The sequence below is a fragment of the Eleutherodactylus coqui genome, chromosome 1, assembly GCF_035609145.1.
Source record: "Eleutherodactylus coqui strain aEleCoq1 chromosome 1, aEleCoq1.hap1, whole genome shotgun sequence".
NCBI lineage: Eukaryota > Metazoa > Chordata > Amphibia > Anura > Eleutherodactylidae > Eleutherodactylus > Eleutherodactylus coqui.
The window spans coordinates 184,738,340-184,764,065 of record NC_089837.1 but is presented as its reverse complement, the minus strand read 5'-3'; the positions used below and the strand labels follow the sequence as shown (position 1 = coordinate 184,764,065).

Sequence of the window (25,726 nt, the reverse complement as noted above, 5' to 3'; positions counted from 1 at the left end):
ATTTTGGGCCCACTAGCGCACTAGGAAGCCCCCTCACCTCTCCCCCAACCTTAAGGGGAGGCTGCAGTTGGCCAGTTTCAGGAGGTGTAATTTTTATACCACCTCGTCCCATGGCGAGTCTCTGGTGAAGTCTCTTTTCAGACCGTTATATACACTCTCCCTAAAAGAAAGCATTTAAAACTACTAAAACAAGAAGGCAGCGAAGAAGCACTAAAAAAACCTATAAAAAGGAAAAAATACATTATGTAAAAAGCAGATAAAAGCAGTTAAGAGCATAAAACTAACCCTAAGGGCTCATGTCCACGGGCAAAATATGATTTAAGATCCGCAGCGGATCTCCCGCATGCGGATCCGCACCCCATAGGGATGCATTGACCACCCGCGGGTAGATAAATACCCGCGGATCGTCAATAAAAGGGATTTAAAAAAAAATGGAGCATGGAAAAATCTGGACCATGCTCCATTTTCGTGCGGGTCTCCCGCGGGGACGGCTCCCGCGGGCTTCTATTGAAGCCTATGGAAGCCGTCCGGATCCGCGGGAGACCTAAAATAGGAATTTAAAGTATTTACCATCCGTAGCGGACCGGGAAGGTCTCCTCTTCCTCACGGCCGCATCTTCCTTGCTTCGGCTCGGCGGATGTGCCCGGCGCATGCGCGCGGCACGTCGACGACGTGCCGGCGACGCGCTGCCGGCGTCAGGAATTCATCCGCCGGCCGAAAATGAAGATCCGGCCGTGAGGAACAGCTGACCTTCCCCGCCCGCGCCGGATAGGTAAATGCTTTTAAATTGCTATTTTCGGCGCTCATGTCCGCGGGGCAGGAGGGACCCGCTGCAGATTCTCCATTGAGAATCTGCAGCGGATCTTATTTTCCCCGTGGACATGAGGCCTAAGGCCGGCTTCACACAAGCGTGACGGGCTCCGCCGCGGAATATTCCGCGGCGAAGCCCGTCACGGCGCCCCCCAGAGACCCCATACTTACCAGCGGAAGATAGCGTGAAGACGCCGTCATAGGACGTGGCGGCGGTAGGCGGGATAGCGTGAACAGACGGCTTCCATTGACTGCAATGGAAGCCGTCAGCGTGTACACCCGCGGCAAATAGAGCATGCCGCGGGTGAGGACGGGAGATTTCACGGTGCGGAATTCTGCGGTGGAATTCCGCACTGTGAGCACTGAGCTATTAGGTTCAATAGAACCTAATAGCGGGCAACGCAGATTTTCGCCGCGAATTACGCGGCGTAAATCCATTCGTGGGAAGGAGGCCTAACTGTTTTTCAATTATATAAATAGTGTAGAGGTGCATTACAGAGGATGGCCTGTAGGGGGCAACAGACAGGCAGTCTGTGTGCCTCAGGAAAGTTAGGTGAAACCTTCCTGAGGAAAGTAGAGTGAGTCCTGAGCTGAAGACAACTGGATGAAGCTGCCCTGGAGGGTGGGTGAGGACCATAGTTGGACTGTTTATGAAACCCTGAAGTAAAAGGACATTTAAGCTTATTTGATGAAGTGCTGTGCTGAAGCAAGCTGATATTGCTGTGAAGGTGAAAATAAACAGGAATTTGGAGTTTAACCCATTGGTGTCTACCCAAGATGTGAGCGAATGATCCCCGGGTTGCTATAATAGTAAAAAGATTAATACTGGAAGTGTTGGCCTTTCAAAATTTTTCCTACATTTATTAAAAGGGGGAAATTAGGAGAAAGCAAATCTATTAAATAGCTTTTTCTCCAGTGTATTCACAGAGGAAAATTAAATATCAGATAATGCAGAGTGATCAAGTAAACTCTCCACACTAAGGCTGCCTGTCAACAGGCTTTGCAGTATCCCGCAGCGGCCTATCTGACAGATAGGCTGACCGCAGAGGATATTGCCACCCGAGAGCAGGAGCCGACAGGCGGATCTCCGCGGTCAGCCTATCTGACAGATAGGCTGACCGCAGAGAATCGCGGTAAATTCGCAGCAAGCTGTGAATTGCCGCCCACGAGCGGAGAATCGCAATGATTCTCCGCTCGTGGACAGGGATGAAGCGCTCTTCATAGCAACGCTATGGAGAGCTTTCACTGCGTTCCCCGCGGCCGGATTATCGCTGCGGGGAACGCAATTCAAACCCACCCGTGGCAGGCAGCCTAAATGTCACCAGCCTAACCCAGGAAGAAGTGCAGAGCCACCCTTAAAAAGATTCAAATAGACAAATCGCCGTGTCCCGATGGCATACACCCCCGGGTTCTAAGGGAATTAAGCAGTGTGCCAGTTTCTTACATTTAAGAACACTATGGTTACGGGGTCTGTTTCACTGGATTGGAGCATAGCCAATGTGGTGCCAATATTCAAAAAGCGTTTGAAAAGTGAACCTGGAAACAGTTTACAGCTGTGATCTCCGCTATAACCCCGCATACGGAAGCTTATAGCGGCAAAATTGTACTGCATATGACCGCGGACTCGCGCAGGCAGTCATGCGCAGTACACACGTTTTTGTGTTTGTATATCACGTACAGTCACTTAGAGATGACGCGTATATCCACAGCCCATATGCAATTTAATTGCATATGGGCTACGGGTGTTAAGAAAATGGTAGATCAATGTATCAGTGAAACCTTTTTATATTCAAGTGAATGGTGCGAGATAAAGACAGACAGAAGACAAGACAGTCTCAGACCGCCTCCCTTGCATACCTTCTCACTGAAATCATAACGGTTTCTTTGAATATTATAGTTACACATATGTTAACCCCTTAGTGACGGCCCAATAGTGTTTTTACGTCCTGCCGTTACAGTACGTGTATGGAGGGAGATAGCGCCGCTATCTCCCTCCATACAGTGGGGGCATCAGCTGTTTATTACAGCTGACACCCGCGGACAATAGCCGCAATCGGCCATACCAGCGAACGAAGCTATTAACCCTTTAAATGCCGCGGTCAATTCTGACAGCGGCATTTAAATCCCCCGATGTTCAGGGTCACCCTATCTCCAAGAAAAAAAACGTAATAAAAAGCGATCAAAAAGTCAATTGTTTGCAAAAATGGTACCAACGGAAATGACAGGATGTACCGCACAAAATGAGCCCCCACTCAACTATGTCGACGGAAAAATAAAAAAAGTTAATGTGCGCAGAAAATGGACACGGAAAATAATTTAAAAAAATTAAATATCTTTAAAAAAAATACAAGTAGTACAGAAAAAAAAAAACAACAAAAAACTATACAAGTTTGGTATCGTAGTAATCGTTCTGACCCATAGAATAAAGTTATCGGGTCATTTTTGTTGCAGTTTGTGTGCCGTAGAAACAGAATTCAACGAAAGATAGTGGAATGTCGTTTTTTTCCCATTTCTCTCCACTTAAAATTTTTAAAAAGTTTTTCTGTACATTATAAGGTACATTAAATAGCACCGTTGAAAAATACAACTCGTCCTGCAAAAAAACAAGCCCTCATGCAGCGACGTCGATGGATAAATAAAGGAGTTACGATTTTTTAAAAGGAAGGAGGAAAAAACGAAAATGAAAAAAAGCAAAAAAGCTCCGTCACTAAGGCGTTAATCATTTTCGTTGTAGCCCATCATGTATTATTAATCTTGGAGGTATATACTTTTCCTGTGATGTCATTTATGGTATATACACCACATGCACCTTAGAATAAACTAGAAATCATTTAATACCGCAACAAGGCTGGTGTGATTTCTATTTCTCCTGAGGGCCCTGTGCTTCCTACACAAGATCAGATTACCTTCTCCTTGGTAAACACAAATTCTCCTTACAGCAGGTATATTCGCTACCATAGAGAACAATGGGGCTCTACGTTGCGTAAATATGCGGTAGGATGGAACATACAGCCCCGCTCGCGAATTATGCAATTTCAACACTGCAAAACTGCGTAAACAATGCGATTGCCAGCGAGCTACCGTGTACCACCCGGGCGGACAGAGCCCACAATTCAAATCTGGTCAGGTGAGGCCAGTCTAAGAGAGCACAAGCATAAACCATTGCTCTGGCTGTAATCTGTCCAGACCTTCCTGTCTGGGGTTGGACATGGTGCCAAATAAGCGGTTAAAACATCACTGGGTGAAACGCTGCAAGGGCTACTGCAGGTGAGGTATATCGCAGGGGAAGTTTGCCAGAGGCAGAGCTTACCTGGTCTGGGGCCGCAGATGGATCACAACTGGAGCTTCGGGATCCCTAGTGATGCAGGTGCTTCTCCTGTGCAGCATCAGTAAGCTTCTGTGAAGCAGAGTAGCGACAGCAGCAGGAAGAGGAGGCAAATGGGAGCACCACAGGGAGGAAATTACAGGCCAGGCCTGCCCCTCATTTGAAAGGGCCTCCTCACAGTTCCCGCGCCAGCGTCTTTTGTGGGTGCGGTCCAGGAGGCCCAAGAAAACTGGAAGCTAAATTTTTCAGCCGGGCCAGCCGGAGTTAGCAATGCTGCCGAGCCTGTGGGGCTCCCGACATCTGGAGCAGCACACCACCGCGGACCGCGGCAAGGGCCTAGTAGGTCCAAAAAAACAGGACCTAACACTTACCCCTCTCGGTTGAGTAATACTCACCTCTCTTGGAGAAGCTACAGGGAAGATCTGCAGAGCCGCCTTTTCTCTACCGCAGGTTGAGCTTCTTTGGTACAGCTCCCTCTTCACCAGTGAACTTCCCACTGTACTTGCCGTCACGGAGGATGGGAGTTGCTCCAGAGTGGGGAACCCTATGGCTGGTGGGCTACGATCGAGTGTACAAAGACATGATCGTGCCACTTTTTTCCTTCTGTGGGTTGGGCGCAACAGCACAGCAGATACACCGTACTGTTTGCCCTCCACGTGGGAGATGTGCCTCCCTGTACTCTCACAATCTGATGGTTTTTAGCTTAGTGTCTGCAGGAAAAGACGATTTGATTCAGTGTCTGAAGGAGGGGTATAGCTGATAGGAGGGGCAAACTCTCTCTTTGCTTAGTGTCACCTCCCCGTGGTAACAACTATACCCCAAGATCTTGCTGTGTCTCCCATTTTTACGGATGAGAAAAAAACCACACATTGTGTCAAGATTTACAGAATGAGAGTTTCAGGATGTATTTTGCTTATGATACTTTATGTGCAATCAGTAAATTGGATATAATGTATCTCACCGGTCTTAAAATCCTCCAGTGCTTGTTCTCGATCACATTGTTCTCTATTACCATGTAAAGCCTGAACAGGGATTCCCTGAAGACTGAAATCACTTGCTAAATCATCAGCACTGAAATAGAATTTTAAAAAAAAGCATTTATAAAGAATATTTATAAACAGAATATCAAAAAACAGCAATTCATAAAACACTAAACAAAATATAAAAAGGGAAAAGGAAAACTGACGTCTACAAATATGATCTCTATAAATAAGAGCCCTCTATGATGACCATAAAGATAGAGTTCTTATAAGAAAAAAGTTAAAGCCTTATGAGCCAATACAATTATTCTTCTTTCCTCCCTTCAAAAAAACAAACAAAAAAAAAAAACACAATAAAAGCCAAAAAACAAAAACGTGTTCTGCTGGCCATAATTTGCATGTTGAAAAGAGGTAGTTATAAAGGTGCTGGTGAATCACACCGTCTTAAGCTTTCCATAGCGTTGCTATTGAAAGCGCCGGCCCAGTGTCCACGAGCGCAGAATCATTGTGATTCTCCGCTCGCAGCTGGCAATTTGCAGCATGCTGCAAATTGCCGCGCTTCTCCACGGTCAGCCTGTCAGATAGGCTGGCCTGCGGAGATCCGTCTGCCGACTCCTGCAGCGGAGATTCGCCGCAGGATACCGCAACTCCTGTGGACAGGGGCCCTAACTATCCTTTTTAAGACCTTTGACTGGCATTTAGGTTTATGTCCACTTAATGGGTATCCTGTAGATATCACGATTCATCACGCATCTCTGATCTGTAAAATGGTTAGCGAGATCTTTTCAGATATGCAAAACAGAGCAAAAAGGATGATTCTTAGTCATTGTAGAGTGTAAAAAACCTACTTGGACTGAACACGTCTTAGGGCCCTTTTTCCGCTCAACGATTATCGCTCAAAATGTGTCCAAATGTCCGAAAATGAACAATAATTACACGTAAACGGGGGCATCATGCATTTTTCGTTTGAAAGATGGATTTTAGCTCTGCATAAAATCCATCGTTCAGCAGCTGACAGACTGAGCAAATACATTCCATTTGAATGCATTTCGCTCATCTTTCAAAAGACTGCAGGATACACAGTGTACTCCTTGTGTTTTGCTTTGCATATATAACAAATACACTGTATTCTCCCAGGAGAACAATGGAATGACAGAGCAGCCAGCAGAGAGATAGGGAGGCTGCAGGAGATTTCTCTCCTCTCGCTCCCCCACCCCTCTCAATTGGCATAACATAGCAGCCGTTCAGTACTGAACAGCTGCTATTTACACTAAGCGATCAGCGATCTGCTGATCGCTCATCGTACAGTATAAATTGCGGCCGTTCAGTATTGACCGGCCGCTATGTTAAGTCAATGGAGTGGGGTGGGGGAGCGCTTGGAGAGAAACCTCATTCCGCCTCCCCGCTAAGAGCTAACGATACTAGCTCCCATGCAGCAGCACGAGAGTAAGTATGTGCGGGGACGAGTGTCAGGCATCATTTGCCCAACATTTGTCCCATCTAAAAGGGCCTTAACACATGCTTGGCTCAGTAATAAAACTCCTGAAGGAAAAAAAATTATGATTAAAAGGTTTTTTTACTTGCAAATTATGATTAAAGTGTTAATGGCCATTAAATCCATTAATACTTAATGCAAATACATCGCTAGAGGCCATTTTGCACGCAACTATTATCACCCAAAAGCCATCTTTTGAGCGATAATAGTTGTGTGTAAATGTGTGCCCATCGTGCACTTTATGTCCATCGCTAACTTCTGGTCTGCATGAAATCCTCGTCCCTCAGGACAATAAGAAAAGAGGGACCGCATGCTCTGTTCTCCGCGTGCAGCGCTGATAACATTCTTTTAACAGTTAACAGCAGCTGTCCCGCTGGAGAATAGTGATGTATTTAAAGAACAGACCACCCGCTGTTCTCTCTATACATGCAGTGAGGTACTAAAGGGCTCATTAGCCCATTAGTACAATATGCAAAATGATCGCTCACAACTGTCAGTTTCTGATGAATTTAGAGCGATTATCTGTGTGTGTAAATGCACCTTAAATCTTTCAATCTTACAACCATTTGAAAAATTATACTTGTGTGAAAGGACCTTCAAAAATAGATGAGACTAGGGCATGCAGCTTTTTTTTTTTTTTTAACACAGACCATTGTGAAATACAGAAGAAAGCACACAACCCCCTTAGACCAGAGGCACGTGGCTGTATACATTGTGTTTGGTAACAAGGCCAAATCAAGAATGTTACTTGTGCATACATATGATTTAGAAAATTAGCATTTCCCATGGCAGCAAGGCACATGCACTGTGGCCTCCAACATTTGTACTAGCATGGATTTAGTGCAGCACGCATACATTAGCTTCTTTCCCACAAATATGATGACTTTATCTTCAGGTTTTAGGGAATCAATGAAACGTCGAGTGACCTCTCTCTTTTCTTCTTCTTCAACAATTAGGACTTTCTGATCCACTGTATTAACAGCCTAGAAATTAAAAAAAGACATTAATAAACCTTACACTACGAAGAAAGAAGAAATAAAAAAAACAAACCAAAATTATACATCCCACATACATAGAAGTGAAAGAATTATACTCATTACTATATTTCTTCACTGGAACATAACCCACTGGCAGGACGTTTTTTCCTGTCTTTTATTAATGGGTTTAATAAAGCTAAATCTAGTAGAATTGTAGCTCAACTTGCACCAAATAAATGTAAAATAGAACCTGCTGCGTCCTGTTTTCTGTGAGTAAATTACATAATTACAACTTGCTGTGAGTGGAATTCTGTAATCCAGTGCATTTGATTGATTCGCGTATTACCGCAGATCAGACGCATGTAGAATCCGTAATTCCTATCTGGTCGTGTGAGACCGGCCTAATGGTAGATGGCTACCTTTTTAACATGGGACCGGGGACCACTCAACGAGACCACTGGTCACTGTTCCAGGCCCTCAGCTACTTTTGCTAGCCTGGCGTAAGAAGATTTTAAATTTCCTGGACCCTTCCTGGCTACTGTGAATGTGTCTGGCATTTTGCCGTCGGTCGCATGTGCTGAAGCCAGGGAAGGTCAATGGAGGAGGAATGACTCAGGGTTCAAATATAGAGGCCTCCGGTAAAACGTTTAATCTCCTCTCACAGATTGCATAGGTGAGGTGAGATGAAACTTTGGATCTATCCATTGGATAACAGTGATCACGTGACCAGGAACCGCTCACTGCTACTCTTAAAAGCCAAGAACACAGATTTTGAAATTCCTGGGCAATGCTTGACTTTTGCGCATGCGCCCGCCATTTTGCTGATGGGCGCAATTGCAGAAGCTAGGATAAGGTCCGTGGAAAAGATCCCATTGTGGGACAAATCCGGGGAGCTTCGTTACAATCCGTAAGGGAAGATGAAACGGACTTTATTTTACTTTTTTTTTTTTTACATGGATAACAGTGATCATGTGACCGGGAACCACATACAGAATTCCCAAGTCACATCTCTGCACTCGGCTATCTTTGGCAGGCAGACATCACGGAGGTCGGGGGTGAGTATTTTCAGCTGTCACCATGGATCCAATCGAAGGGTGGGGGTGGGGGTGGGGGGGCATGACAGCTCCATGTTGTCTGCTACCTCATACGTAAGTGAAGGAGTCCAAAAGGCAGCATTTTTTAACACAATCCTACATTAGAAAACAATGATTTACTGCTCCTTACCCCCCAAAACAAAAACTTACAGCTAAATCCAGAGTTCCAACATACACCATCATTGGGTCCTTCAAGTAAGATTTGGACAAACGACGAACTCCTTCCGGCCAGGTGGCACTGCAAAGGAAGAACACAAAATCATGCTTAGAGCTTGTTATCACCACCTTTGTAGGCTCCAATTGAAGTTTTTGTTGCCAAAGTCCGCTGATCCCTTAGTGGTGGAGCCAAATTTTGGAAACCTGACATGTGTCACTTTGACGTAGAATAACTTTGTAAAGGTTTTGCATATCCAAGTGATTTTGACGTTTTTTTCCCCACATATTGGACTTCATTTAGGTGGTAGAATTTGTGCATATCTATTAAATTGGTCTATTTAAGCACCAAAATTGGGAAAATTATGAAAACCATTGTCATTTTTTTCACATTTTCAACTGCAGTATCTCAAATATGTGCAAACATATTGTACACATTTTTGATAAGATATACATTTTCATCTGTTTCCTTTATTCTGGAAGCACATTTGAAAGACTAACATTTAGGAGATGTACAAATTTAACAGCGATTATAATTTTGAGGAACATGTTTTCCTGCACCAAGCCAAGATGGCAAAGGCTCCTCAGGTGTCAGAATAAGATCCCTTAATATAGTAACTGAGGGTTGTCAGGAGTATTTTGACTCCATAGGTTTTTTTTCAAGAGTTAATGCAATTTAGATGAGAAAAAAAAATGTAAAAATTTATTTTTGCAAATATGTCATTTTAAAGACATATGAAAATGAGGATTTTCCCCTCAAAATGGATATGCCTGTTTGTCCTGTGTTCAGAAACATACCCACTGTGGCCCTAATCTTATCGGTGTATGCATAAGGGGGCCCAAACCGAAAGGAGCAGCCGGTAGCTTTCAGTGCAGAAATTTTGCAGGAAGGTGTTTCAGGCCCCATAGCTCACTTGTAGAACCCTTGAGCTACCAAAATGATCATAAACTTCCTAAAATGACCCAATTTTGAAAACTAGACCTGTAACAAATTCATCTAGGGGTGTACGGCGTATTTTTAAAATGAAAATCATAATTTTTTTTTTTTTTCTGCTTTGCTTAGATTAATTCAAATACAATGTTTTCTTGTACAGCACACATATGCATGAAGACTTGCACCTTAAAAAATAGATCCCCCTGTTTGTCCTGAGATCTACCCATTGTAGCCCCAATCTGCTTACTGGACACATGGCTAGGCCTGTAATGGAGGGAGCTCCAGGGCACAACTGAATAAACTGCAGGCTCCATTGCTCACGTGTAGAGCCATCAAGCTGCCAAAACGATAGAACGCTCACCAAAAAATTACCCCATTTTGAAATCTAGACCCCTTAGACCATTTATCTAGGTGTGTACTGAGCATTGTGACCACAGTGTTTTGCAAAAATTATTATAAAGCATGTGAAAGATAAAATGTAATTTTTTTTCATGTCACTTTCATGACGGTTTCCTTTGTTTCAAGCAGGAAAAACTTGGGAGATGCACATTAAGTTACATAGCACTAGTTCTTCCATGTTCAGCCATACCCCATTGTAGCCCCAATTTACTTACAGGACACATGGCTAGGCCGACAATGGAGGGAACACCCATTGGATTTCAGGGCACAACTGAATAAATTCCAGGCCCCATTGCTCACTTGTGCAGAAAAGAAATTGACTACCTAAAAATAATCCCCCCCCCCCACCTTTTTGGCATTCCCCAAATCTTACATAAAAGTAATAATGTAAAAATGGGTGGTATGTCTCAAAAGAGGGGTAATTACGGAGGCCTGGTTGCGATTGTCACATAGGGCAATAAAAAAGGGGATCCCTCCTCCTCCCATGCTAGCTGCAAACCTGACACTTTCTGGGGTGTATTTCTTGACCTTAGTGGCAGGGATGGGGTGTAAACAGTGGCACTCTGTGAGCTTTAGTAAGCTTGCTGAGGTGCGGTGATCTCACCCAGAAAAAACGTTCAACATGCTGCTCCTGGAACCGCAGGAAGGAGAGTGGACCCTGGGACTTATGTAGGCATTAGAGGTAGCAATCTGAATAGTGCCGGGCTCACACGGCCGTATGTAGAATCCGCTTGCGGAGGCCCGCAGCAGATGCCAGCTGTGAGCCCAGCCGTGACCCTGCATACGACTGCATAATATACTGCACATAACTGCGTACTCACACAGGCGGTCATGCGCAGTACACCTTTTTTGATTAATTGTATTTCTCGTGCTGTCACTCAGTGAAGACACAATGGTCTCAGTCACGGATATCAGTGGTAAAATAGAGCTTGCTGCGTTTTGTTTTCTGTGAGTGGATTACACAATTCCAACCTGCTAATGTGAAAGGAATTGTGTAATACAATGCATTTGATTGATATTACCGCGGATCAAAACACAGGCGGAATCCGCAAGTCCTATCTAGTCGTGTGAGGCCGGACTCAGGTAGATTGCTACCTTTTTAGACCATTTGATAATAGCGATCACGTGACCGGGGACAGTTCAACGAGGCCTCCGGTCACTACTCCAGGCCCTCAGCTACCTTTGGTAGCTAGGAGCAAGGAGATTTTAAATTTAATGGGCCCTGCCGGCTTTTGCACGTGTCCATACTTTTGCTGACAGGCGCATGTGCAGAAGCTGAGGAGGGTCAGTGGAGGATGATCGCGTTGGGGGTTCAAAATGTAGAGGCTTCTGGTTCTGTTCCATCTTCAGGGGAGATGAAACTTCAATTAAAAAAAACAAAAAAAACAAAAAAAAAAAACTTTTACGTGATCGCCATTATCCATTGGAATACTAACTAGGAAATTATTTAGTAATTGTGAACACTGGTACTATTCATTTCCTAACAGACACAAACAGTTCTGATACATTGACATGCACATGTCACAGGCACACACAACTGTACTACATACATTTAGTCAGCCTGTGCTGGTTTAGGACCTGTGATTAAGTCACCATCATGTGACCTCCAAATCTTCCCACAAAGGTGACTGATCACATGACTGACATCACAGGTCTCGTTAGACGGCGGCCGTCGGGCTTTTTACTAAAGTGAAGCACCAATGATGACGTCTGCGTCCTGTGATCAGGGGCGGAGGCCAAAGCCCAGGTGACTGATCACATGACTGACATCACAGGCCCTGTCAGACTCTGCACATTTTATGCTTTAGGACCTGCGATGACGTCACCATCATGTGATCAGGGGTTGAGCATGAGAAGCACGCGCGCACACATGCACATGAACATGCACGGTCATTAGCACTTTAATAATGGCGATCACATGACTAGGGACAGGTCATCGCTGCTATCGATCACTGCTACCTTAAGTAGCCAGGAGGTTTGCTGACGGGCACATGCACAGAAGCAGGAAAAGGTTTGCCGATAAAGATCCTGTCGGGGGACAAATCCAGGGGTCTAAGGTAAGTACCATATATACTAGAGTATAAGCCTAGTTTTTTTAGAACATTTTTTTATGCTGAAAAAGCCCCACTCGGCTCGAGTGAGGTAAAAAAAAAAAAGAAAAAACAAAAACCCTGCAATACTCACCTTCCAGCCTGCGTCTGTATCCCCGGCATGATAGTCTCCCCGGCGGAGTGGCAAGCTGCTTGAGAATTCTTCCCGCTGTCATCTTCCTGCTCAGCTTTAAATTCCCCCACTGTCAGCGCTGTGTAGGAAAGCGCTGTGATTGGATCGAGCACCAGCCAATCACAGCCGGCGCTCAATCATTCACAGAATGGCTGTGATTGGTTTATCGAGCGCCGGCTTTGATTGGCAGGTGCTTGATCCAATAACAGAGCTTATTTACACAGCGCTGACGACGGGGGAATTGAAAACCGAGCAGAGAGATCAGAGCGGAGAGAAGTCTGAAGCAGCTTGCTGCACTGCCAGAGACCATCGCACCGGGGACACAGACGCCGGCTGGGAGTTGAGTATTGCACTTTTTTTTTACCTAGTATATACGCAAGTCTAGCTCGGCTTACACTCGAGTCAATAAGTTGAACAGTTTTATGTGTTAAAACTTATTGACTCTGCTTATACTTGGGTCGGCTAATACTCGAGTATATACGGTAATTTCACCTCCCTTCACAAATTTGATCCGTAAGTGGATGTGAGACAAATTTTTATTTTTTTTTACTTTTACATGATCGCCATTATCCATTGGATAACGGCAATCACGTAACCAAGGACCACATACTGCAAGACCCCTACGAAACCTCCAGGCTCTCTGCTACCTTTGGTAGCCAGGAGCAGGGAGATTTTAAATTTGCCGGGCAATTCTCAGCTTTTGCACATGTGTCTGCCACTTTGCCTAAGGGCACATGCGCAGAAGCTGGGGAAAAGGTCCCATCAGGAGACAAATCTGGGGCCTTAAGTATGTAATTACATCTCCACTAACTTTTAAAATTTTAAACTTTACATGATTGCCATTATCCAATGTGACCAGGGACTGCATACCATGGACCCCAGGGACATCTTCCTGCATTTGGCTATCCTTGCTAGCCGGGATCAGGGAGATTAAACATTTTCCGGGCTACCTGGTCTTCTGCGCATGCGCCCGACCCTTTGGCGCTTTTTTAAAAGCAGGCAGCAGGTCCTTCCAGGACCAGAAAGCTGCAGGATATTGCAGAGGCTGGAGTTGAGTAGTTTCAGTTCTCCTCATGGATCTGAACTTTTATGGGATCACCACCTTCCATTGGATAACAGCAATCATGTGACTGGGGGTTGCACACCGCAACCCCCGGTCACAGCTTGAGGCTGTTGGCTACCTCCAGCAGCCGATAGCAGGGAACTGTCATATACAGACCCCAGAGCTTTAGTCTACGGGGCTGGCGTGTTTTTACAGCCCTGTAGATTAAAGCCCAGACACTAAGGACATGAAAACACGTACAGGTGGTCACCAAGGGGTTAAAATCTAGGACAGTGTAGTATACTGTGCTATTTCTTCGATAATGCCGGACTTTTCTGGCTCCTATAGCAGGGCACGAAAATGGAAAGCCTAACGGGCATGTGAAAATAATGACATGAGTCATGCTACTGCATTTGATCTTTGCTTCTGGTAAGTCCTGCAAAACAAATACCTCAGCAATCCTCCATGTGAAAAGCGAAAGCACGTGGCAGTATAGCAAGATCTCAAATGCATCTCACGGTGTCGCATTATTACAAATTTAATAAGCATGAGCTGTTCATTTGACAATTATTGCTCTTCAGAATAGATAGAAGTGATGTGAGCAACTGTTTGTTGAACCCACTTTGGAAAATTACGGCTGAACATATTAGTAAATGTTCCACATGTGAACTTACAGGCCACCCATCATTCACAACACATTTACCCATATAGTTAAGTGTATTTTTAAAGCAATGCAAAAACATATGTAACTGTATACCTACACAGTAGCTTACGATTGCCACTGACTTATACACATGTTGGCTTTGTTCTGAAAAGTGTAGCTACCAATCTGAACATAAACCTGCTACATGCAAACTCTTTAGCATATTCATGTAACATACCAAGGGATGAATCATAACATTACAACCACATGCTTGTGCCATGAAGAGAGCTGTGACCTGTGGGGGCATGGACTTCATAAGATTTCAACAAACAAAAATCGAGGAGCATGTCTCCTGCCAATATTTTTTTAATTGATCAGGTATTTTTAGCCCTTAGTGACCAAGCCTGTTTGCACCTTAATGACCAGGTCAAATTATGGAAATCTGACACGTGTCACTTTACCATAGAATAAACTTTCTAAAAGTTTTGCATATCCAAGTAATTGACGCTTTTTTTCGCCACATATTGTACTTCATTTAGGTGATAGAAACAGACAAATAGAATGTGTATATTTATTAAAAGCATCAAAATTGGAAAAAACTTTTAAAGAATTGTAATTTTTTCATATTTTCACTTGCAGTATGCCAAAATATGTGCAAATACACTGTACAATTTTTTTTAATGAGATCTACATTTTCATTTGTATACTTTATTCTGAAAGCACATTTGAAAAACTTGTTGAGGTTTTTTTAACCATTCTGGAGACGTACAAATTTAACATTAAAATTTTGAGGAACATCGTTTTCCTACACCAAGCCAAGATTGCAAAGGCTCATAGGTATTAGAATGATAGATACCCCCACAAATTACCTCTTTTAAAAAAATACACCCCTTAATATAGTCACCGAGGGGGGTCAGGAGTACTTTGAGCTTGGTTTTTCTTCAGCAATTAAATGTAATAGAGGATAAAAATAAAATTTCACATATTTGCAAATATGACATAAGAGTTTTTTCGTCTAGTGCACAAAAAAAGAAGGTTCACCCCAAAATGGATACCCCTCTTTGTAGTGTTCAGAAAAACAACCATTGTGGCCCTAACCTTAAGTCTGGACGCATAACAGGTCCCAAAAGAGGCGACTGGTAGCTTTCAGAACATAAATTTTGCTTTTAAGTGTTTTTGGCTGCATTGTACATTTTTAGAGCCCTTGAGCTACCAACATGAAGACCGCCACCACTGAAGGTCCCATAATAAAATCATCTAGAAGGGGAACTAAGAATTTAGCCCTGTGTTTTTGCAGGAATTTATGTAAAATAGGTGAAAAAAAAAATAATCTTCTTGTGTTCAGCAATACCCTTATTGTAGCCCCAATCCACTTACAGGACACACGCCTAGGCCTATAATGGAGGGAACACCCATTGGCCTTTCAGAGCACACCTGAATTTGTACACTTGTGCAAAAATAAATAAACTGACCCACTACAAAAAAAAACCTCAACTTTTTGGCATTCCCTAAAACTTAGATAAAAATTAATAATGTAAAACTGTGAAACATCTCAAAATAGGGGTAATTATGGAGGCCTAGTTGGTATGGGAACAAGGGGCAATAAAACTAGGTATTCCTTCTCCTTCCATGTGGCAGCTATCAGATCTTACAGCAACAGATACCCCCCAGGACTGCTGCTTGAAAAAATTCTCTCAGCGCTATAGCGATTCTTTGAACACCACCGCGCTTAGGGTGTACTGCGCGATAACTTCTGGCTGCATCAACATTTCACGCCATAAATGACACGACCTGTAGTGGAAGGGCCTCCCTCCAGCCACACAAGCGTGCAAATCACAGAAGAGGAGTCGGAAGTAGCCCCAAGACCACTTGCGGGGCACCAGATGCCACATTCTCCCACTCCCAGAATGCACAGAACCCAAAAGAGCTACCTCTGCTGCCACCAGACTCGGAGCGTGGAGAGAATCTATGGTGTCGCATTAGCAGTTCTTCTAGAGCGGGATCCACTGATAGAAGAGCCGTAAGGAGCCACTTAATCATTGGGTAAGGAGGAAAAAAAAAGTGTATGTCCTTTAAAGCATTGGAAATGCAGGTCTCCCTCCAAGGACAGGAAACCACCAATACGATTGAAATGTTCCACCTTTTTATTCGCAGGCTTCCTGTCCTTGGGGGTGGATCTTTTCTCCTGGTGCAGTCATGGGTGAAGGGAAAACTGTGCATGGGATTGTGAGGAGAACAGATTGTACATACTTGACCACCAAGCGAAAAACTACTGTGAGGATGTGTCCAGTAGCAACAGAAGGTAAATCGAAAGCAGGACTGATGTATTTTTAGAAGTACTGAGGAAAGGGACATGTTTAAAAATTTTATTCGCAAATAGTGATTTGGGGTATAGACACGACTGAACTACCAATGTATTCTCGGTAAAACTCCTTTACGTCCTGTAAGCTATGAGACAAGGCCCCCATGGATCAGACTTGCTTTTCCAACAGATACTTGATTGGATTTCGAGGTTTTTACCCTGAACAGTCATGTTCCTCAAACCATTCGTGAGCAATTTTTGAGACGTGGCAATGCACTTTATCCTGTTGAAAGAAGTCACTGCTAATAGCGAATACCACTGTCATGAGGGGGTCTACCTGCCACATTATTTAGGTAGATGGTATGTGTCCAAGAGTTCCCAAGCAGAACACTGTCAAGGGCATCACATGGCCTTCTTCCCACAGTGCATCCTGGTGCTCTGTCTTTACTAAGTGAGTGATGCATGCGCACCCATCAGTCCTGGTCCTCAAGAGTAAATTAAAACATTACTTAAAAATCAGGCTAGGCTGTCTTTTCCATTGCTCCATTGTCCGATTCTGATGCTCACGTACCCATCGTAGGCACGGTAGGTGGTGGAAAAGGCTCTGCATAGGGACTGACTCACTAGTTGTACAGCCCCATACACAGCAAGCTGTAATGCATTGTCTTTTCAGACACCTTTCTATTATAACTAACATTAACCCCTTCACAGCATTCACGATACATGCATGGTGGATGCGTGCGGTGTTTGTAAGTAATAGGCTTGACTCCCCATCTTGCTACATACATGCAAGCTGTCAGCTGTAAAATAAAGCTGACACTAGGCCACAGTGGCCAGGATTGGAGAGAAGGTCGATCCCAGCTGGTAACCCTTTAGATGCCATGTTAGCGCTGACTGTGACACTTAGAGAGCTTGACAGAGGAGCCTTGTTCTTTTTCCTGAATGCCCACCATGACAAGATCACAGTGTGCCACTCAATTTCCATGGCATCGCAGGGCCCTATGGATTTCATCAGGGCTATAGAGTCTGCTTGTACACGTACAGCACAAGCAAGAAAAACTCAACCAATACAGTTGCGCTTAAAATTAAACAACCCTCATAGCACATTAGTCTTGACAAATTTACAAATGTTCAGCTGTTTGAATAGCTGAACACAAATGGTTTCTTCAAATTCAACACAAAATGCTACTGTTAATGATGACTGGAATGTCTGAATTGTTCAATCCCTTTATGACAAATGTCTTTAGTACTTAGTAGAGCACTCTATTGCTGTTCTGACCTGCTGCAAACGTGATGCATAGCCAGACAGCAGCTTCTGACAGTTCCTGAGAAAGCTTAGCACGTTCACTAACATTCTTAGATTTGTATGCGGCAATCTCCTTCAAATCCCACCAAAGATTTTCTATGGTGTTCAAGTATGGCTACATCAACAGAAAAATGAGCATGTCCGCGAAAGGGTTAACCCTTTCCAATCCACTGTCTGACGTCTGAAGACATTCTAATTGAAGGCTCTACAGCTCCGATGTCGGAAGATGTCCGGCAGGGTATTCTTACTGTATATTACTGGCCACTGTGTTGTCGGTGGCCTCTCCAGCATGTGCCATATCCCAGTACTGGATCTAGCCAGCAGATGGCGTCATTCTATAATGGCAGAAAGAGAAAGCCCCCGAGGAAACCTTGAATCCAAAATTGGATTGCAAAGGGTTAAAAGGGTTTCTGGGACCAAGGTATTGATGACCTACCCACAGGAAATATACTACATGAAAAAAAGTAATACTCAGCTAACAGGTGGCGTCTGGGTCCCTCCAGCTGATCTCTTCAGTCCCAGCAGGCTTCCTTGCAATTCTCAGTCACACACAGATCGCTTGCTGGTAAAGGTTTGTAAACCCCACCTCCAGTAAGCGATTGCTCTGATTGGTACATCGAACGCCACAGCTCAGCCAATCACAGCCATGGAAGCCTGACAGAACTGTGGAGATCAGATAAGAATACGGCAGCATATGTAGGTAGAAAAAGCTGTCAAACCTTTATTTGTTCCATAAAATCAGGAAGGACCGGCAACGCTTGACAAAGACCACACAGGTCGAAACGTTGCCGGTCATTCCTGATTTTATGGAACAAATAAAGGTTCGATAAAAAAGCTTTTTCTACCTACACATGCTGCCGTATCCTTATCTGACATTGAGATTGTTTAGGGGGAATTTATGTTCATTGACCCTATTACGGCTCTGCGTGAATTTTTCTCCCTATCTGATTCTGTGGATTTAATTATTGTGTGCGCTGTTGGATTCTATACCTATATAGTAGGAAGTGCGGAGATCAGTGGGAGGGACCCGGTTGGGGACTGCCAAGTATGATAAGACAGCCCCCAAAAAGAAGACGCTGTGCCTTTTGGGGCAAAAATGAATATTCAACAGGGTCTTATTTTTAGGGAAACACTATCAGATCAGTAGGGGCCTGCCACTTTGAACCCCATTGATCAGCTAAATGAAGCAGCAGTGACACTCTTCGCAGGCCTGTAATGTCACATCCAAAAGGCGCATGGCCCAAGTGCAGCTCAGTCCCATTCAAGTGAATGGGATTAAGTCTACTATATACCAGGCATAGCTGCTATGAAATGTACAGTGCTTTGTCTAGTTTGCAGTGAAGGGGCTGTGACACTCACCTAAGTGCCGCAAACACTTCAGACAACTGTTCGTTGGTGTCCTGAGTGGCAGACCCCAAACATTTTGCAACAATTAGTGCTACAGATGCTCTTCTGTGTGACATTGACAGTATAAGTGCATACTGAGAACACTCCATTAGAACAGACTGGTTGCAGTTTAACCCCTTAGTGACCACCCATACATATTTTCATGTCCTGGTTGTCTGGGCTTTAACCCCCAGGGCCATAAAAACATGGGAATTAAGCCCCGGGGTCTGTGTGGGTGACAGCTCCCTGCTATCAACTGTCGCATTAACTCCTGAAAAGAAACGGTTGGGTTAAAATACTCACGACACTTCTCACACAGTGAATACATGAAGGGGTGTATTTTTTTTAAATGGGGTCATTTGTGGGGGTATCTATCATTCTGACACCCATGAGCCTTTGCAATCTTGGCTTGGTGTAGGAAAACAAAATGCTCCACAAATGTTAAATTTGTACATCTAAATGGTTTTTAAAAAAACAAAACAAAAAAAAAAACTAGTTTATCCAATGTACTTACAGAATAAAGTAAACAGATGGAAATTTATACCTCATCAAAAATTGTACAGGAGGTTTGCACATATTTGACATATTGCAGTTCAAAATGGAAAAAAAAAAAGGTTATTTTTCTCAAAATTCTCCCAATTTTGGCACTTTTAATAAATATACACAAAATCGATCAGTCTATTTTACCACCTAAATGAAGTACAACATGTGGCGAAAAAACAATGTCAGAATCACTTGGATATGCAAAACCTTTATGGAGTTATTCTATGTTAAAGTGGCACATGTCAGATTTCCAAAATTTGGCCTGCTCATTAAGGCACAAACAGGCTTGGTCACTAAGGGGTTAATATACTCCAACACTTCATTCATTAGGGCTTATGTGGACAACTGTACTTTTTTGTGTATGCAGGGCCATATCACACATGTGCTCGACCCACCCGTTGTATGGATTAAAAGACTAGTTAGCCAAATGAGGTCCAAATATCGTCTTTTTCCCACATTTTGCGGTGTTTCACGCTTCATCTTGTGTGTTTGCACATTTCCCATAGACTTCTATGGGAGTCTTTGCAGCACAAAAAAACAGTAAGAGCAGGTCCTACTTTTTTCCACGTGCACAAAACATGCTCATGAGAATGAACCCATTGGAATCACTAGGTTCTATTCTCTGTGTTTAGCACACATATTTTACACGCACAAATACAGTTGTGTGACGAAGCCCTTAGAGTTGAGAAAATCCATCTTATTCCTTTTTATTTTCCAGTTTAATATTATGACTGATCAGTGTATTATTGTACACAATTTACAGGTACATGTAATAAGTCTAGACCATCTGCAATGTGTTTAGTATCCAAGTCTAATTTCAGCTGCACACAGAATACAAGTATGAGGCTTGGTTGTCAGCGACCGCCACAGGCAAACCTTTTAAAGTTGTAAAGTATAAGGATGAATTCTTATTTTTATTTCAACTGTGCTGCCAAGTGTAGTGTGAACCAAGCCTAACAGCTATCAATTATAATTCACTTTTTTTAGCATTTGGGTTTCCCCTCCTATCAGGGGGAGGGGAAAAAACAAATTGTAAAAAAGGGGGGGAAAAACCCAGGTAAAATGACAAACCAAAAGACAAAAAAACCCCACTTACCTAGTCATTACTGTTTGTCTATCAGGGCGAATGTCAATGAGAATTTTCATAATCTGTGGTTCGAACCCCATGTCCAACATTCTGTCTGCTTCATCTAGAACCTATAGAGTTACAGAAAAAAAAAAAAGGTTGTAGTGGCCACATAGCAGATTGTGATCTATGGGTAGTTCTCAGAGTATGGCGCAGTAGATTTTGATGTCAGGCCACCAGGCTGTACATTAACTGGCTTCAAAGCAGATGTGGGAAAGATAATTGGCAAATAATTTTAAAAGACATTTCTCTGATGGCAGCAGCAGCTTGACTATGTGCAATAAGTCCCTTACTGTAGAATGCTATTAGAAGGTCAGATAAAGAGTCATGCAAAAGCTTTTACAGTTTTGCTTGTCCAGGAACCCATGGTAGATCTTCAAAACGTCAATTGACCTTCTGGTGCTGGAGAAGCAAAGATGTCAGTGCCATTTCTGACTACTTGATGCACACGATGCATTGATAGTGCATCATTAGTCACTACACGCTTCTTTGATTGGGCAGCTCTGCCCATGTGAGCGACACTGGCCAGTCAAATCAGCATGTAGTCTCTTAGACAAGGGGTCCCCAACTCCAGTCCTCCGGGACCACCAACAGGTCATGTTTTCAGGATCTCCTATAGTAAGAACACCTGTGGCAATGTCTGAGGCACTGACAATAATTACATCACCTGTACAACACTGAGGAAATCCTGAAAACATGACCTGTTGGTGGTCCCTGAGAACTGGAGTTGGGAACACGGTCTTAGACTATTGATACAGTGTGCATCAGGACGTCAGAGAAGCTGTGCGGCCACCTTTTGTTTGACATGGACTGCAGGATTGCTTTAACTTGCACAAAAAAAAAAAAATAGATCCCATAGAGCAGTGTTTCCCAACTCCAGTCCTCAGGGACCGCCAACAGGTCATGTTTTCAGGATTTCCTCAGTGTTGCACAGGTGATGTAATTATTGTCAGTGCCTCAGACATTGCCACAGGTGTTCTTACCATAGGATATCCTGAAAACATGACCTGTTGGTGGTCCCGGAGGACTGGAGTTGGGGACCCCTGCCATAGAGGAAAAGCTTGGGTAATTCTGTTGTACTTGTTCACACAATAACTGCATCAGGTTTTTCGGCACGGATTTTCATGCGTTTGAGCTGCGGATCAGCATATGGATTTAGGAGTATTGGTGGGCAAAATCTGTGTGCTGGCTTTTGGATGCTAAATCTTTGTCAAAAATAGAGGATATCAAACACTTTAATAGCATGGTTTATACTACAACATAGTCACACTTAAGTGAATGGGACACTTAGGGAGCGTTCCCACAGTGTAGTTATATGTGCTATTCTTTACTCAAAATGTAAAACAGAAACCCTGTCAAATGTATACAAAAGTGGTGTCCGTTTTACGAATGACAATGAATGGTTCAGTTCAGAGGGGTCCGTCACAAAGCCACTTTTCTGCACGTGTGACAGAACCCTCAGGACGGAATCCCAGACTAGTGAAAGTGAGAATCAAAGCAGAAAACAAGTCTAGAAAACCCAGTGTACTTACTGTACAGGTGATTCTCCACTGAGAACACTATTACTCTGGTCTGCCAATATCTCTACAGTCGAGACCCACAGTGGAGGTATGTAGAAGATTATACTAATGATCCTGTGTTTGTAAACCTTTCTTTATGTTCTTATGTACGGTTGTAGGGTTGCAATGCATTTCAGAGGGGTCTAATGCCTCCTTTTTCAAGCATATCCTGAATACATATCAAGGTGTGTGTGTGTAATATCTATCTTTAAAGAAACGTTGTGGGATGTGGTGCAAATTCCCACAATTGCAATCATTCGTGCGTACCACAACGCTGGAAGTATGGGCATGGCGAATCTTCTATGTTCTTGTTATGTACGAACATAAGATCATTAATAAAATAGTCCAAATATAATATATATAACACACACACACACACACACACACACACACACACACACACACACACACACACACACACACACACACACACACACACACACACACACACACACACACACACACACACACACAGTGAATGAAATGATATATATTTACACACATACATTTAGGTTGCCAAACATTTCTTCTTCACTTACCAAGTAGGTTATGCTTTTAAGAGTAACAAAGTTGTTCATTTGCAGATCGTTTAGTCTCCCAGGAGTAGCAATAACAATATCCACTCCCTTTGAAATTACGTTGATTTGGGTTTTACGATCTCCACCACCATAAATGCAAATGCTAAAAACGAAAGCAGCAAATATTGACAGCTTCAGTAATTTCCATAATCAGACTCTTAATGTCACAAACCTACAACACTGACTAAAAATAAAAATTAGTTGGAATATTACAACAGTCACCATTTGAACCCAAGTAAAAGTTATGTGAAAGTTACAATAAAGGAATACAGTCAAATCATTCCCTTTTTAATGGAACCTGTCGGCAAATTTATGCTGTCCTCAGCACAGGCCACATGATATTGTGACAGGTGCCCCGGACTAAACAAAAGTATGATTTGCTCGAGTGTTGGAGCATACTAGGCAAATCATAGTTTCAATGAGTATTGGTCATAGAGAGAAATGTCTGCTAGGCGTCTCCCCTCCAGCTTCTCTCCACCTGGTTCAGTTTGATTGGCGGGTCTCTTCCAAATACAAAAATAGAAAAAGACCTGTGAATCAACCTGAGCAGAGCGAAGATAGACGGGAACTTTCTACATTTTTGAATTTTCTTACTCCCTTTCAAAAAATAAAAAATAAAAATCAGAACTCAAATTTATCCATGCATCCACATAGATGTCTGAGGGCTTGTTTTCTGCAGGATGAGCTGTACTTTTTAATAGTACCACTCTGTGTTGTACGACTTATTACATTTTTCAGTGGAACAGAAATTCCACCATTGTTTTCGGGCTCTGTTTTCACACATTCACCACTTGGTAAAACGAACACGATCAGCATGACTACTGCAATAATACTTCTGCACAATAAAAGCCACAGTTTTAAAGCAAAACAATTGAATCTGTATCCCCCATAAGGTCAATAACGTTTCTATTTTTCCAGCAACGGAGCTATATGAGGGCTTGTTTATTTTGCAGTAAGCGTTGCAGTTTTTATTCATACAATTTTGAGGTACATGTGACTTTGAGATGGCTTTTTATTGTTGTTTTTGAGAGAACAAAAAAATAGGAATTCTGGAATTAGCTTTTATAATTTTTTGGGCATTTACCATGCACGATAAACAAAATACCCACAACATTTTTTTTAACAACCCACTTAAAATGGGTTTTGTGGGCAGGAGGGGGGGGGGGGGGGGTGTCAAAAAATTTCAATGAAGTTTAAGTATAAAATTTACATTTTAAAGAAAGACTTGAGTAAGGGGTTAAACTGCCAGGATCTGAAGTTTCTCTGCTCTTGGCAGATAGAGCAGGAGTCTGGCTGACAAGCCATTGCCTTAAAAGAGCTGCATGTGCAGGTTTTAAGTGCATTAGTGAGATCAGTAAAAAAGCATATTGGCCGTCACTATGAGGTTAAGTTCCATCCCTAAGTGGTCACCTGCCAAAATGAAACACATGAGCAGAGTACCATTATTTTTGCAGGCTTCCTACAAGACTCCATTTGCAGCATCTTCTGCATGATCCTTACAAAACAGCTATATTTATTGCTCATTTCCGGTATTCTAGTTTTATCCATAACACTTGTATTTTAATATAGTACCTTTCAAACCCTTTATATCTGTACTTTGAACACTCAGCCTTCACCTGAAGAGCCAACTCACGTGTTGGCGCAAGAACCAACATTCCAGGTCCTTCACGTTCATGTCTTGGACTAAATTTCGAAGGGAACAGTAGAAAGTACTATATTACTTATTCTCTCCATATACATTTTCAGCACTGATCAAAACTACTTCTTCCATTTTAACATTTACAAAAACTGTTCAACAGGTCATTCAATTCAGAAAAACTATTTTCATAAATACTATTGAAGGAGTTGTCCTATGCAAAATATTGCTTATAGTTAAACCAGACAGAAATAGGACCTATCCGATGTGGTGTTCAGCACATGGATAGGATGTCCAAGTGTGGTCTGATGCGATTTGCACCCGAGAATCTTGAGCGTGACTTAAAACATCCATGTGCAAGTAGTCCAAGGCTAAAACTCAGTTAGATATCGCGCTTGTTGAAGCTTTTGTATCAAAAACGTCTCACATCACTTTGGGGACGTAGCAATCCCCCGACGTGGCAGACAGCCATGGCGAAGGATCGCGGAGTGTTTCCCATTGTTTTCAATCGAAATATCGCATCACACTCGTGTGCATCTAGAACACCCACCCCATTGAAAATAATGGGCAATGTGAGGGCACGCCCAAGAGATAGGAAAGGCTGCAATGCGATGCGAGGGTAAAAAAAATGCTCATGTGTATGACCCCATTCAAAAGATTGGGGTTCATACTTGTGCATTGCGAGGTTCTCAGCCAAGTAAAAGCAGCCTAAATGAGACAAGGAACAACTGCAGTAATGCCGTTTCACTCTTAGCACTTGTTCATCTCTTCTGACAAACATGGAAAATGCTAGCTCTTCAGAAGCAGCCAACATACTGAGGTGGACACAATGGACAGCAGATGGCGCTATTCTAACAGTCCTGGAATATCTGGTGATGGCAACTTTATTAAGTGTAAATGCAAAAAAAGTTTATTATGGGCTAGATGCAACTATAAACATTCTGCATGAGACAAAACCTTTAACCCCTTAAGGACCAGGCTGTTTTGTACCTTAAGGACCAGACACTTTTTAGGGATTTTATCCATGTGGTGGTTTTACAGCCCCATTTTTTTCCTTTAGCTACCAAAATTATTTTTGCTGCGTTTTTTCCCCCAGTGACATAGCGCTATATTTTTTACTGACTTTTATTCCCATTTTTAGTTTTATTAGGGGTAAAAATATTTTAAAAAAACGGGAATTTTTTCTTACCGATAATTCCCTTTCTAGAAGACATC

At 42.9% G+C, this 25,726-nt stretch overlaps 1 protein-coding gene across 1 annotated transcript in view; it reads right to left on the bottom strand.

The window, feature by feature from the left end:
* The window catches only part of DDX43 (DEAD-box helicase 43), a 66,390-nt gene that overhangs the window by 17,297 nt on the left and 23,367 nt on the right, over positions 1-25,726 (bottom strand). The window contains exons 8-13 of the mRNA XM_066590488.1: positions 24,448-24,558; positions 22,837-22,978; positions 20,709-20,809; positions 8,832-8,919; positions 7,466-7,593; positions 5,097-5,206 (exon numbers count right to left, since the gene is read on the bottom strand). Coding sequence (XP_066446585.1) covers positions 5,097-5,206; positions 7,466-7,593; positions 8,832-8,919; positions 20,709-20,809; positions 22,837-22,978; positions 24,448-24,558 — 680 coding nt within the window. The remainder of the gene's footprint in view (positions 1-5,096; positions 5,207-7,465; positions 7,594-8,831; positions 8,920-20,708; positions 20,810-22,836; positions 22,979-24,447; positions 24,559-25,726) is intronic.